The sequence below is a fragment of the Setaria italica genome, chromosome III (assembly GCF_000263155.2).
Source record: "Setaria italica strain Yugu1 chromosome III, Setaria_italica_v2.0, whole genome shotgun sequence".
NCBI lineage: Eukaryota > Viridiplantae > Streptophyta > Magnoliopsida > Poales > Poaceae > Setaria > Setaria italica.
In genome coordinates this window covers 23203306-23219106 of record NC_028452.1, presented here as the reverse complement: position 1 = coordinate 23219106, position 15801 = coordinate 23203306, and the positions used below count along the sequence as shown (strand labels likewise).

The 15801-nt window shown below is 51.0% G+C and overlaps 1 protein-coding gene and 1 long non-coding RNA gene across 2 annotated transcripts; one reads left to right on the top strand and one right to left on the bottom strand.

The window, feature by feature from the left end:
• The first annotated feature begins 567 nt into the window (after nt 1-567).
• Nucleotides 568-2594, top strand: LOC101777262 (cytokinin dehydrogenase 9). The gene is made up of 5 exons (XM_004962199.3): nt 568-1159; nt 1243-1370; nt 1454-1714; nt 1799-2061; nt 2170-2594. The coding sequence occupies exons 1-5, from the start codon at nt 568-570 to the stop codon at nt 2492-2494; spliced, it is 1569 nt and encodes a 522-aa protein (XP_004962256.1). The 3' UTR covers nt 2495-2594.
• LOC111256600 lies at nt 1557-5661 on the bottom strand. The gene is made up of 3 exons (XR_002676662.1): nt 5482-5661; nt 2591-5251; nt 1557-1688 (listed from the first exon to the last, which is right to left on the bottom strand). It is a non-coding gene; the product is annotated as an uncharacterized LOC111256600 (long non-coding RNA).
• Nucleotides 5662-15801: the final 10140 nt, after the last annotated feature.

Sequence of the window (15801 nt, the reverse complement as noted above, 5' to 3'; positions counted from 1 at the left end):
CATATCTGCTATGTTACAACTGTCTGGCTCGACCATAAGTTCAATCCTGCTGAGATATGCCTCACATATACAAATTCCAAATATATCTCTATCACTGCACGATCCTTGAAACGTCACTGTTCTCATGGGCTTGGTGTAGTGAATGATATGAACCATGATAGACAGTCTCTAATGAATGGACTACATCTCTTCATCCTTCCTCCATTCATTTACTCATGTTGTGCCACACTTCAAATAGAAGCAACGAAGCAAGAGACTCTAGGCAGGAACACTTGCACCAGCGCAAATACGCAGTATGTCTGCATCCATATTTTGCAGTCAAGCCTGTTCACATACTGATCCTAGTCTACCAAACGGTTCCCAAAGTCTGTTTTGACGACACCACCTCCTACACTAGTCCACATGCAAATCCTCTGAGTGCCCCCTTTAAATCTCCTTCCCTCCCTACATTTCCATTCCCATCCCTCTGCTCCTGCACTGAACCACACCATCCTACTAAACCTTTCATCTTTCTCCTCAAAACTTGAACTGCCGAACTAGTTGGTTCTTGAGCTGTAGGTAGGAGCCATGAAACCTTCAGTTCTGCAATACCTGAAGCTTTTCCTTTTATTTGCTTTTGGTGGAGTTATCATTGCCCACGTGCCTGACCAAGATGTGCTTGAATCCCTCCGTAAACTACCCCTTGATGGCCATTTCAGCTTCCGCGACATGTCTACCGCTGCCAGGGACTTTGGAAACCTCTCTAGCTTCATGCCAGCTGCTGTGCTTCATCCAGGCTCAGTAGATGACATTGCCATTACGGTCAGGCATGTTTTCTTGAAGGGTGAGCACTCCATGCTCACCGTGGCGGCCCGTGGGCATGGACACTCACTCCGAGGGCAGTGCCAGGCTGCTGGAGGGATTGTCATCAAAATGGAATCCCTCCCGACTGCCAGAATGCAGGTGCACTCTGGTGCATCACCCTATGTTGATGCCTCAGGAGGAGAACTCTGGATAAATGTCCTGCATGAGACATTTAAGTATGGTCTGGCGCCAAAGTCATGGACTGATTATCTCCACCTCACAATTGGAGGCACACTGTCGAATGCAGGGGTCAGTGGGCAGACGTTCCGACATGGCCCACAAATCAGCAACGTCATAGAGCTGGAGATTGTGACAGGTATAGACAAACCATGATAATATGCTGATTTAAAAGTTTCCAAAGCAACAGAATGGATCCTATATCATGACTGTCAAATGCAGGAAGAGGGGATATCATCACTTGCTCACCCGATCAGAACTCCGATCTCTTCCATGCTGCTCTCGGTGGCCTAGGTCAGTTCGGCATCATCACTAGAGCCAGGATTGCCCTTGAGCGAGCTCCAAAAATGGTACAACAAAAAAAATTCATTCATACAAACTTAACGTTAGCAACTTTTAGTAGCCACTTGCTAATCATTTGAATATGCAATAGGTGAGGTGGATAAGAGTTCTCTACTCAGACTTCATAAGCTTCACAGAGGATCAGGAGATGCTTATTTCAGCAGAAAGGACCTTTGATTATATAGAGGGTTTCGTCACCATCAACAGGACGGGTATCCTGAACAACTGGAGATCATCGTTTAACCCTCAGGATCCAGTGTGGGCTAGCCAGTTCGAATCGGATGGAAGAGTTCTCTTCTGCCTTGAGATGACGAAGAACTACAACCCTGAAGAGGTGGACAACATGGAACAGGTGAGATGCCATTAAATATGGTTATGACTTGTGACTAATATCACATCAAGTTGAGAGTGATCAAAGTATGTCTCCATTCTGCAGGAGGTCAACAACCTACTGTATCAACTTAGATACATACCTCAGTCCCTATTCCACACAGATGTCACCTACATCGAGTTCCTGGATAGGGTGCATTCCTCTGAGGTCAAACTGAGAGCTAAGGGGATGTGGGAAGTCCCACACCCATGGCTAAATCTTATGATTCCAAAAAGTTCGATACACACATTCGCAAGGGAGGTCTTTGGGAAAATTCTGAAAGACAGCAACAATGGTCCCATATTGCTCTACCCAGTAAACAAATTCAGGTAATTAGCTGCTGATAAAAATTCAGGTAATTAGATGATATGTGAGACCAGAAACCTCATGATGCAACTTCCATAGTTTGATTGACTGACTATAACCATTTCATGAAGATGGGACAACAGAACGTCAGTAGTCATACCAGATGAGGAAGTTTTCTACCTAGTGGGATTCCTATCCTCAGCACCATCTTCATCAGGCCCCCACAGCATCGAGCATACATTGAACCTCAACAACCAGATAATAGAATTCTCTGACAAGGCAGGTATTGGGGTGAAGCAATATCTGCCAAACTACAACACTGAACAGGAGTGGAAGGCCCACTTTGAGGCAAGGTGGGAGACATTTCTACGAAGGAAAAATGCCTATGACCCATTGGCCATCCTAGCCCCAGGACAGGGAATATTTCAAAAGGCATCACTGCCATTGCCTTCATGATTGTATCTACTGTAGTTTCTGTGGAACATATGTGTACAGAACCATAGGTAAAAGTTCTTTTGCAATCTATGAAGCACAAGAAAATACAGGAGTTACCTTATCTTTGATGCTATCTGGAAGCAACTATTTGATGATTATATCAGCTCCATCAGTTGTTACACCACAAAGACCCTGTGCAAAGAAGAATGCTCAACTGAGCACTATCAAGTACGACACATGCTGAGTACTGTGTTAACTGATGATAATAGAAAAAGGCAGCAACTTTTTGTTATGATGAGGAACAAATAAAGCTGTTCAAGATCTAAATTACACCTACATGCACATAACTGTATGAATCATATTTCATCAAGGAAAATACCCTACATTCATGCAAAACAGTCAGCACTTAACAAGTAATATATGAATCTTGATGTTTTTCTTGCTGAAATATCATTTGCCTCTTAAGTATATTAAGCCATTCTACAGTATTTTCACTTAAGACGGTGATATTTTTCGTGTGATCAATTATTGAAAACTTGCTAAATTAATTTATCACTCCAGTAGCATGAGTCCATTTGACCAGAAACAACTGCGTCGAGACTACACAATCAGGCCTACTGAAGGGATTAAAACTGGTGACACGAAACATTCTCATGAAGCATATACAGAAGCACATGCATCACCTTCTGGCAGAACAGCTATAAAACATAAAGATAGAGTTTTCAGAACTGAAACAGGTAGCAACTAGAGACAGATAGTGAGAAAGAGAGACAAAAGACAATTGGATCAAATAGCATCTAAAAAAGCACCAGATAGATCTACAAATCTCAAAGCCTAAGCACATTTTGAATCTTAGGATTAAAATACAACTTAACCAGGAAGTAACAAAGTATCATAAAAATGCCCATTAGTGGGATGTGACCGCACAATCAATCCAATAGATGAAGCATTCAATGCAAACTTGAAAAAACAAATAAAACTGGAAGCTATGTTTGAGTCTCACTTATGTCTGCAAGTCCAATAATAATATAGTTAAAGCTTGTCCATTCTGATTATGACTGTCTCCATTACGGTAGTTACTTTGATATGTTGTTCTTTCAAACAGATCATGCTATAGTATTGCTCAGTGCCCGTCCAAATCAATCTGGACGTTCCATCTCAATAGATACATCATCAGCATTAGTATGTCACCCTTGCAAGCTATACCACACCAACATAAGCTACAAACACTAACAATAGTCACCTTTATCGATTTTCAATCTAGGATTATCATCTAAAAGTGAGAGAAAACATCAGACACACTAACATCCATATCAAGGAAAAAGTAGAATCATCTGCATCTTAATTTTTTTCTACATACTGAATTGCCTAATAATGCATTGTTTTCATAAAATCATATTATTCTGGAAAAAATGAAGGGCATTGGAATGCTCTTTATTTAGACTTCCCACCCTTTTTGCCCCTCCCATTTCCACAACTCCTTGCAAAATCTTGAGAATGTGCTTGTAAAATCTTCTGGTAATAAATAATATACCACAGACACTAAAGAAATTATATTCAGATCAAGAAAAAGATCTGTTGAACTTAAAACTAGTGTAATATCAACAAATCATCTTACTGAACCTACTTTTAAATGCATGCTTGCTTTTACCACATTGTATGTAAGATTAACCCTGGTGCGCCTTGTGGAGAAACACCTTCATGGCGATCATAATGTAAATAATCAGAAGGGAAAAAAAGGTACTAGCATGGTTATCTTCATTCTTTGACAGCTTCTTATCTCTTACCTTCAGCATTCCATATGGATAGTAGCAGAGTTGCATCAAGTATGTAACATTAACAATATATTAAGTCTCAACTTTGCAGACAAAGTCTGAAACTAAGCACAAAAACAGAAATAGCATTTCATTTTTGTTTTTTACTATGCACTACAATGTATCTTAAAGGAGGTAGTGGTCCTTCCGGAACATGACATCAATTGGCAAAAACCAGTCCTTGTCAAGAAACCTAAAATTGATGGGGTACCAAAAAGGTAGCCCGGGCCATAAATACTATTGGTGATTGACAGCATTGAACTGGCCAATGGAAGGCCTGATTCACCTTATCCTTTCCAGCAGCAGCTAAAAGGGGTAATAAACAGAAAAAGGGTACTGTAATCACGCATGCTGATGGCTATATGTCATGAGTGTTTTGAAGTGCGTTCGATTACGGCTTATCTAGACAGACGAAGTCATAAAAAAGTAGTCTGTCATATCAGTGCTCTGCAGTGTGCCTGTATGACTGCATGTGGTCTAACTCCACGAAAAACAATCATTGTACCCACTTAGATATCAACAGCAATGTCGAACTCCTGCACTAGCATTCAGTCATTGTACTACAATTGTTGTGGACTACCATTTGGATTAGTTGCCTAGAAAAGCACACGGAAAACTGCAATATACCTGACAGTCAGAACCTAACAGATAGTGCTCAGGTCAGATCAAGCAAGGTAAATGTCACCACTATAAAAGAGAGTAGTTTAAGTTCGTCCATCCTGCCATTGGAAGCAATTATGCATATCACTGAAGCAACTGCAAATAGTTAAAGTTCCGTGATCAGAACTGAAAATATTTAGCTGATGCACTACCTGCTTAACTGACGACCGACCAGGCAACCACAACCAGTCAATGGCTCGGCGCTGGCCGACCAAAATGGTGTTCTGATAGATTCAACAGGATGTAAGTGACAACAGTTCCAATTCCCTCGGCGTAATTTCGCGGGTTTGCGCTTCAATCTAACCTGGAAGCGCAACACGCTATTATGTATTATCCAACGACGCGAAACGCGCGGCACAATTTTTCCGATCCCTGCGTGTTCACCTGAGGAACCGCCCCCTACGATAGCATCTCCCGGCCATCGCAACGATCGCACGGCAGAGGCAACCCAAGGGCAGCAAGGACGAGAGGCGAACCGCGCGATCGTGCGCCGCAGAAGGGAAGATGGGCGGCGGGAGGGGAGGGGGAGCTTACCGGGTGTTCGACGGAACACCGCTGCGTCCGCCACGTCGTCGTCGGCTGTTTAAGCTCGGGTTTTCAAATTAAGAGTTGGGAGGCGGAGCAGAGAAGAAGGGCCCGGGCGGGCGGCGACGGCGACCGGCCGACATGGCCGGCGGCAGGGGAGCCGGAGCTTTTCGTGTCTCTGTGGCTGCCTCTAGACGCGCGTGGGTCGTGGGCCACTGGGCCAAGTTGGTGCCTCTTGGACGAGGTTGGGCCACGCTGGGCCAAACTTTTCATGGAGCTGGACATGAAAAAGTTCCAGCGGACTTGCCCTAAAAAAAATTCCAGCTGAGATTCGTTGAACACGCGCCCAGCGGCCAGAGCGATTGATTGGAGCGAACGGAAGATCCATGCTGCGCCGACTTAAGATTCACCATCAATATTAGGGGGTGTTTGGGAGCACTTCACTTCACCAAAAATCACTCCACTCCACCAACTCAAAAAAATCGCAGCCAAACGCGTTCGTCTCCAGCAACTCCGGCTCCAGGAAAAAAGGTGAAGCAGGGGGTAGATCCACGTTTTTGGTGGAGTACCTCAAGAGGTGCTCCAAAAACCCCCTTTACAGACCTCCTCGTGGAGTTGGTGGGTATTTACCCACCATTACCACTCGTTACACATGTACCGGTTTGATTCACGGAAAAGAAAAGACTCCTGTCGCTCCTCCATCCCGTCGCCCCCTTCTTCCTGTCGATCTTGTCCAGGGGGGCGAACAGGAGCTCCGTCGCCCCGTCCCTGGCGCCCGCCCGCCCCTGCCGCGCCGCCCCGGCCTGCCGCTCCGCCCGCCGCGCCCGCCTGCCCCTGCCGCGCCGCCCCGGCCGCCGCCCGCCCGTCGCCGGCCGCGCGCCGCCCGCCCGATGACCGTAAATGGTGGCGTGTACAGGAGGAAAGAAGGGGAGGAGAGAGAGGAGAGACAGACATATGGGTCCGTTCACAAAGGGTAAAATAGGCTATTCACAAGAAGTGCTCATGTTTTTGGAGCTGGAGCACTGCCTCCAACCAAACACGTGCAACAGCTCCATATTTTTCTGGAGTTGTTAGAGTGGAGCTAGGAAAGTGTGGAGTTGGTGGAGTGGAGTTGGTTTTTCTAAAGTGAAGTGCTTCCAAACAGCCCCTTAATAGGCAGGTTACGAGTTACGGAGTACGTGAATGAACTTAATAGGCGAAACAAACCTGAATAATCTAAGAATGAATAAATAAGCAGAGCAAACTAAATTGGGCTAAACATAACCTAAGTAATGCGAGCGTACATCAATGGAAATGGATGAAAACACACCACAGAGACATTGTGACACGTAAGGATCGTGGTTACATGATATAGGTGCTTCCCAGCGCTATAACTCGAGCCAAAAGGACTTCAGATGCAGAAGCAGTCTTATTGATAGTCGGGCTGCCGGTTACCGTCCAAAGCCAAAAGGACTTCAGATGCAGAAGCAGTCTTATTGATAGTTGGGCTGCCGGTTACCGTCCAGAAGCGTTACAGTACGCGCCCGTGATTGTGCAATAAAGATACCGAGGCACAAGGCGACGGTACGGTATCTGCGTGAAGCTTATCCATATCGTCGGGAATCCAGAGCTAGTGTTCACATGCGGCTCAAAACGAAGCCAAACAGCGCTCTTGTATGTCCATCCTGACAGGCAGCAACCTACCGGTCAAAATCCAAAAGCCATAGCTTCAAAAAAGCCCCAAAGGGGCTCGGGGGCTACTAACGGGTCCATAGACCCTAGGTCCCCAATGGGCCCATTTTCCCACAACACCTGGCCCAACGAGAGACGCAGCGATAATGCACGCCCGGGTCGGCCCAGATATGCAACGCTAGGCTGAGACCATGATCCGGCCACCAACCAGGAGGCCTGGTCGGGGCTAGAACCATAGTCCGACTCCGACCGAGCTCCCCTGACCGGGGATATGCCGGACTGACTCACACTGCTCCCCCGACCGACACGGTCGGGACCGATCGGGACGACCGACCAGGGATGCCCGCTTGGTATGGGCCCGGGGAGTAGGTGAAACGGATAAGGCACTCAGGTCAACTACCGTACAGAAGACCGTATCCCGCCACGCCCTGCACACGTACCGCGTAGTGTCGCCGTACCATGTCAGGCAAACACTGTGATACCTACCCGTCACAACGGAGCATGAACAGGGATGGAGGGCGATGGCCATATTGTACCTGGTGACGTGGGCAACAACAGGACTACGCAGCGCCCATACACTCTTTCTCTCTCTCTCTAACTTGTAAGGCCGTCCCCTTGAACTATAAAGGGGGGTGCGCACTCTCTCCCTCGATCGATCGGAGACTCTCTGGCTCTCTTGAGACATTCTGATGCTCATACGCACTCGAACACTCTCTCCAACACTTAGCGCACGTTGGAGCTCCCGTCACTCTCCTCCACTCGGACCACAGCACGATCGGGCCTCAGACACCCCCTTCTCATTCCTCACTCGTTTGTACCCCCACTGCAAACTTCGAGCACCTGAGCTCAGGAATACAGTCGACCGATCAATCTCAAACTGGACGTAGGGCACGTTGCCCGAACTAGTATAAATCCTGTGTCATTGTGTGCTAGGCCATATTCGATCTAACGCACGGCGAAACTACTTATATTTTTTTGTCGGCCAGATTCCGCACCGATAGTTAGCGCCGTCCGTGGGGAGCATGCTGTGCGTTCGCATCTTCAGTAATTGGATGGCCCACCTTCCCGCCACTTTCGGCATGGCGAGCTCGAGCGATACGATTCGCTTCAGCTCGCTGGAGTTTCCCGTGCCCCGAGTATGGGTTCCACCCATCTCCACGCCGTCCCAGACCTTCTGCTTCGGGAGTTTGGACTTCGTCGCCGGCCAGCTCGGTGTACTGCGCCTCCACGAGGAGGCGCCCACCCCGACGTCCCCAGGAGGAGGAGCGCCCTCCACGGACCTCGAGCCACTAGACGACCTCGACGTCGAGGCGCTCGCGCTCCGCCTTGAGTCCGCATTGGGCTCGAACCCCACGGTGAGTGACGTAGATCACTGTTCAAAACTTTCAGCCAGCTCTTCAGAGGGACCCCACTGTCTCCGCCGCGCTCGCCACGTGGCCGGTTCCTATGGCCTCGCGTCCCCCACGGATGTGTACGCGCGGGAGCTTCGGAGGGCCATAACGCTGCCCCCCTCTCACATCCGAGTTCGTGGGGATGACGGGTTACGCCCCCGCCTCCTTCCACGACCTCTACAACAAAGAGGTCGAGAGCGACGGCTCTAGCATCAGCGACTTTATGGCACCTAGCATCCCCTGTCCCGGGAGTGCGCTATGGCAGACCCCCGGGACATCCACCGGAGGTGGTGGGGGCCCAACAGACTCACACCCCCTAGATCATCACGCGAAGGCCCTAGTGCGTGCACAGGAGCACGGTGACAAGCTGCGACAGTGGCGGTAGAGCCGGCAGCCATTTGTGCCGGCGCGCCTAGCGCCGTGCTCTAAGCCGCATGCGCGCAACCTGGCAAGCGGCGCTCGAGGCCACGTCTGCCAGGTCTAGCGCAACATTCTGGCCAGGGGAGATGATCCCCTTCAGTTCGCTCGGGCCGGTCAGAACATCGTTGCCGCGGCGATGCTACTGCGCAGCCTTCCCGAGCCCACCGATCCCCAGGAGTAGGCAATCCACCGAAACCTCCGGGCACTGGTGGAGACTGTCGCCGTCCAGCAGGCGAAGAGCGTCGCGTTGCGACAGCGGCACGCGGCCTCTTGCCTGACCGGGGCATTGGAGCCGCACCAGTCGAATCACTCCATCCGACCACCACAACAGCCGCCTCGAGCAGGACAGGGCGCCATGGTCGCGTCGCAGCCTGACCCGACACCTGCTCCACGGCGTCCACACGTCCACGAGCTACTCAGGCTAAACTGTGATGCTCGCAGCAGCATCAACACTTGATGCCAGGCTTGGCACGACGCCGACGTACACCGAATGGCGGCGAGCGTAGGCGGCGTGGGCCCGAGCTGGCCTGTCAAGGAGTACGAGGAGACGCACCCCAAGCATGGTAGCCGATCGAGGCGACCGAAGCCCCAACCTGGACAGCCTAGGACTACGGGCCTTTGGTTGCCGCATCCAGAAAGCGTCGTTCCCACAACGCTTTCGGCCCCCACCAACATCGCCAAGTACACGGGGGAGATGAACCCCGGTGTATGGCTCGAAGACTTCCAGCTCGCCTACTGAGCCGGTGGAGCGGATGATGATTACTTCATTATCCAGTACCTCTCCATCTGCATAGGGGAGTTCGTCCAGGCATGGCTCGAATTTCTACTACCCAACAACATCCATGACTGGGCGGGCCTCAAGAAGGTCTTCGTCAGGAACTTCTAGGGGATGTACGGCCGTCCCGGGAATTCTTGGGACCTCAAGAGCTGCAAGTAGGAGCCCAATGAGTCCCTGCGGGATTACATCCGCAGGTTCTCAAGGCAGTGCAACTCCCTTCCTGATGTCGTCAACGCAGATGTCATCAGCGTGTTCCTCTCCGGAACAACCTGCAAGACCCTGGTCCACAAGCTCGGCTGCCTGAAGCCCCGTACCACCCGTGACCTGCTTGACATTGCCATAAACCACGCCTCTGGCGAGGAGGCGGTCGGGGCGGTCTTCAGTGGTGGTCAGAACAAGGGGCAAGGCCATGCATGAGGTCCAGGATGAGGGCCCCTCCGCACGGCAGGGCAAGAAGAACAAGAAGGACCGGACCAGGCGCCTACCGACTGAAGGACAATGATGACAATATCCTCACCAACTCATGGAACATTGAACAATTATGTTGTTTCTTTCCCTAACTCAATTTTTAATGGTCATTTCCATTCGACACTCGCTCCTACAGTGCCCCAGCCCGAGCACTCTCGGCCTGGGTCGCTCGGGAGCTTCATGGGAGTGCGTACCACCCCGTCCTTACTTTCATGCAATCACGCACCACGCCGAACGAAAGGGCGTCCCGTTCCTCTGACTACCCTAAGTAACTTACGCTTCAGCCTCCTGACCGATCAAACAGTCAATGTTTTAGAGCAGCAACCCGCCTAGGGAGTACCCAAGGTGGTCTTTTGTGCGGTGGGTGTCATCGAGAATCAAGGAGTCAATCATTGAAATTTTGGATTTTCTCGACGAGATTCTCTGCTTCTTGATGAAGAAAGTTTTCGTTGAGACGCTTCTTTTCCTGGTTGCCGATGATGCAGCATTGAAAGGATCCAACACCGTCAGCGATGCAAAGCTAGGAGCCGAAGATGAAGGTTGCGCTCGCCTCGAAGGCGAACGTAGACTTGATGATGACTGGTGCCATCAATCTCGCGTGGAGAAACTCGGCGACTTCCCCTACCTGTCGCGCTAGCTGTCAGTGTTTTAGACCGGCAATCTGCCTAGGGAGTACCTAAGGTGGTCTTTTGTGTGGTGGGTGTCGTCGAGAATCAAGGAGTCGATGGTGACGCAAGGAACATGATTTAGACAGGTTCGGGCTGCTAGATCGCGTAATACCCTACGTTCTGTGTGTAGATTGTATTGATCTTGTTCTTCGTTGTTTGGAGGGAGTCCCTACCCGCCCTTATATAGTCGGGGGAGCAAGATTATAGGGCGGATTATGTATAAGAGTCCTAGTCGAGTATGTTACATAGTCCTACTCTAACTTGGTAGAGTAGTTTCCTTTTGACTCGACTAGTCTTCAGGGAGTCCATGAAGCCTACGCGTCCTGCAGAATAGTCTTCATGTTCGAGTAAGTTTCGGGTACGTTCCCTTGAGTGGGTCCGTACAAGTCTTCTGGTGGGCCCGAGGGTGCCTAGCCGACACAAACCCCACCATGACCTACGGTTATGAGCAGCTGAGCCTCGCGGGCCATGCTCGGGTTCTAAAAGTTGCAGCCTACGGTCAACAGGTAGGTTTGAAAGGAAAAGGGCAAAAAGCAGAATTACTTAACAGCAAAAAGAGGACGGGCGGGACAAGCTCCCCTTCACAATTAATACGATCACAAAGAACTTAAATTGTTCATTCGGGGGCTCTCAGCCCCGCAAAATTCATTATAATACCAAGACCTAACTACTTCTATAGAATTCTACTACTACCCCCCAATCGCGTCGGCTGGCGGTGCGGTTGGCGTGGACGAAGGTGCCTCAGTTGTGGTTGGGACGACATTCTGCTCCGACCCGATCTCCACCGCTTCATCAGGATTGGCGACGCCTTCTTGACCCATGCCTGCAGCCTCCCCTAAGCGGCGAGTCTCCATCACCCACTGCGTGGTGGTATGCTTGGCAATCGCCTGCGCGTGCGGCACCAAGCTCTCCCCCATCGCCTAGATCTTGTCCGCGCTCCACCCGTCGGCGTACCCTTCGCAGATGGCCTTGAAGCTCAGGGTGGGGTGGTGGGTCGCCACCGACGTCAGCACCCCCGACGCCCTGTAGAACACGCCTTCGGAGATGAGCGCCCGAACCTTGTCCGGGATCTCCGCGAGCTCGATGGCAGGCGCGCTAGTGCTCAGGCCCGATTTGAGCACCTCAGCAACCACCACCTGCGCCACGTTGCAGAGTTGGTCGAGCTCTCCCTCAAGGGCGGCTCACTCCTCCAAGGGCCGGGCCAGCACCTCCGCACTCCGACTGGGTGCCGCTCGGGTCGTCTCCAAGTTCAACTCCAAGGATGCACGAGAAGCCAAGTCAGTAAAAGGCAAAAATGGGCACGACCATGACTTAAACGACCCTCCGACTTCCCGAGTAGGGTTTGGAGGGGCCCACCATCAGAATCTCCATCGAGGAGAGGCCAACGGGCCACCCGATTCGGTCGAACGGCTCGGGCATTTGTTGAGAGGGGTTAGGAGTAGTGGAATACCACATGAAGGCTACGTCGATCCCGTCATGAATGATGGATCCAAATTCCACTTGAGCACGCCCGTTAGGAGCTCCCAGATCCTATCACTCGAGCTGTTGAGGTAAGCGGCGTTAGCTTAACCCCTTCGGTTGCGGAAACCGCGGAGGGGGTGATGCCTAAAAACCTGACCGAGGTAATTTTACCAACCCTCTGTTTCGTTTCCCATTGCAAGAAGATTCATTCATCCATCCCATGCATGCATACATTCATTCATACATTCATCTTGTACATACGGTCATTGCATTTCATTGCTTTGCGTCGCATCACAAAGCAATAGTCAGCTCATTCGAAATGAGCCGTGACCGACCGAGGTTCAAAGGCTGGTCTATGAAGGACTCGATGCTGCCTCGCGTCAAACAGAGCCAGGGGGGAAAGCAGATGAGCCCTAGCGGCCTTCGCCCAACCCGCTCAGAAGCGGATAGGGTCATGTCAACTTCTCGTTCGATCCTAACCTCGAGCCATGCCCACAGAATCTCTATCGAGGAGAGGCCAGCGGGCCACCCGAGTCGGTCGGACGGCTCGGGCATCTGCCGGGAGGCGGGTCGAGGAGCAGTGGAATGCCACATGAGGGCTATGCCGACCCCGTCATGGACGACGAACCCGGATTCCACTCGGACATGCCCGTTAGGAGCTCACCGAGCCTGCTACTCGAGCCATCGAGGTAAGTGGTGTCAGCTCAACCCCTCCGGTTGCGGAAACCGCGGACGGGGTGATGCAGGAAAAAACGTGACCGACCCCGACCGAGCCCAACGGGGCTCGGGGGCTCGGGCCACCAGATCCCGACTCGGGAATCCCGACCGGTGACACAGGTCGCGGTCGGGAACACGCACAGACGGACGCCCCGACCCGCAATAGGGATCGCCTCATATCGACTGGTAGGGACACAGGAGTCCACGACCTTGGAAAGATTTAGCCTCTGACCGACTCCCCAATCAGCCACAAGCTCAGGGGCTAGACCTACCGGGTCCGCTCGCGCGAACTCGGCAGAAGACGGACTACAAGCAAAGTCCCCCACCCTCGGGGTCTAGGCATCTATATCTACTCGGCGCGCCTCCGCGGTCTTTGCCAGTCCTCTCCTCGGGGGCTGGGCACCTATATCTACTCGGCGTACCTCCGCGACCTTCACCAATCCTCTCCTCGAGGGCTGGGCGCCTGATCCTACTCGGCAACCCTACACAGCAGCGCAAACAAAGGGGGGAAACGCCAAAGTCCCAACGACAACCCACCTCCACGGCGCGATGGGAACAAGAGACATATAACGATGAAATCTTTCATTGAGCTAAAAAAGGCTTTTACATTATCACGTAAAGCGTGAGAAAATAGAAGTCCCAGGCTTTTACAATATCACACAAAGCGTGCGTGAATAGCCTCAGGACTGCTCTACACCTCGGAGCAAGAAGTGTCGGGGCGGTAGGAGAAGAAAGAGCGCATGCAAGAAAGCTGCGCTTGAATAAAGTTCTCTCCTCCCTCTGCAGCGACCGGGACAAGACCGGGTTGGGACACACGATGCTCTCTCCTTACGAGAATTCTTCTAGCATCGTGGCCTCCGGACACGCCCGAAGAGATTGCGAAGGGAACAAGCATCTGGGCACCCATTACGAGAAATCTCCCAGCATCATGAAGTGTAGCCGAAGCTACCCCTAGTGAAGAGCAAAAGCCTCAAGCCAACCAGCGCTATAACTCGAGCCATGAAGACTCCAGATGCGAAAGCAGTCCTATTTATAGCCGGGCCGCCGGCTACCTTCCAGGAGCGTTACAGTACGCGTGCGTGACTGCGCAATAAAGGTACCAGGGCACGAGGCGATGGTACGATATTCGCGTGAAGCTTATCCTTATTGTCGGGAATCCAGAGCTAGTGTTCACATGCGGCTCAAAACGAAGCCGAATGGCACTCCTACATGTCCATCCTGACAAGGCAGCAATCTGCCGATCAAAATCCAACAGCCCCTTCACGGCTTCAGAAAAGCTCCAAAGGAGCTCGAGGGCTGTTGACGGGTCCATAAACCCGAGGTCCCCAATGGGCCTGCTTTCCCACAACGCCTGGCTCAACGAGAGGCGTAGCGATAATGCACGCCTGGGTCGGCCCAGATATGCAACGCTAGGCCATAGTCTGACTCCGACCGAGCTCTCTTGACCGGGATATACCGGACTGACTCACACCGCTCCCCCGACCAACACGGTCGGGCCGACCGGGCCGACCGACCGGGAACGCCAGCTCGGTATGGGCCCGGGGAGTAGGTGAAACGGATAAGGAAAGACACTCATGTCAACTACCGTACAGAAGACCGTACCCCGTCACGCCCTGCGCACGGACCGCATAGTGCCACCGTACCATGTCAGGCAGACACTGTGCTACCTGCCCGTCACAACGGAGCATGAACAGGGATGGAGGGCGATGGCCATACCGTACCCGGCGATGTGGGTAACAACAGGACTAGGCAGCGCCCATACACTCTTTCTCTCTCTCTCTCTAACTTGTAAGGCCGTCCCCTTAAACTATAAAGGGGGGGCGCACTCTCTCCCTCGATCGATCGAAGACTCTCTGGCTCTCTCGAGACACTCTGATGCTCATACGCACTCAAACACTCTCTCCAGCACTTAGCGCACGTTCGAGCCCTCGTCACTCTCCTCCACTCGAACCAGAGCATGACCGGGCCTCGAACCCCCTTCTCATTCCTCACTCGTTTGTACCCCACTGCAAACTTCGAGTACCTGGGCTTAGGAATACAGTCGACCGACCGCCGAACCAGTATAAATCCTGTGTCATTGTGTGCTACGCCATATCCGATCTAACATACGGCGAAACTACTTATATTTACTGGTCGGCCAGATTCTGCACCGACAAGTGCTAATATAATGAGAGGTAGAGTTCCAAACAATGCCTCATACAATATATGTGTCAATTCCTTGTGGCGTCGTAGTAATTTGGACCATAGATCATGTTTCGCAAATCATATTGACATATTGCCACGCCGTGGTGCTGCTACAAATTATTATACTAACAATAACAAATTAAGCATGAGAACAAAGCCAATACGCCTGCCAAATTTGCTTGACATACTAAACGTGACAAAAGTGCAGCTATCATCAACTAAATACCAGCCTTATCAATTCCCATGCACTCCGGCATTAGCAGATGCTGTTGTCCATTGCTCTTGCGGTGCAAACTCTGGAACGTGCGGCAGACTCCACGTTCAAAGTCGGCATGACCAAAGTGTGGGCAACACTAAAATATATGTTTGGATTGTAGCCATGCCAAAACTTGTCAAAATATTGAGTACAACGTATGGGGTCTACATATCATTGTTATTTTTTTATCGAAATATAGCCAAGTGATATCTCCTTTGGTAGATTTAATTGCAAGGATTATAAATATGTAATTGGATTTTAATTAAATAAACCATTTCAAATATATTAGCGTTTAAATATGGTTGAACCAGGATT

Bases quoted from the DNA above. Each gene is read 5' to 3' on its own strand.
- LOC101777262 (XM_004962199.3), top strand. From the start codon at position 568: ATGAAACCTTCAGTTCTGCAATACCTGAAGCTTTTCCTTTTATTTGCT. The intron at 1,715-1,798 runs GTGAGATGCCAT...TCCATTCTGCAG, and splicing joins AGGTGGACAACATGGAACAG to GAGGTCAACAACCTACTGTA. The intron at 2,062-2,169 runs GTAATTAGCTGC...CATTTCATGAAG, and splicing joins TACCCAGTAAACAAATTCAG to ATGGGACAACAGAACGTCAG.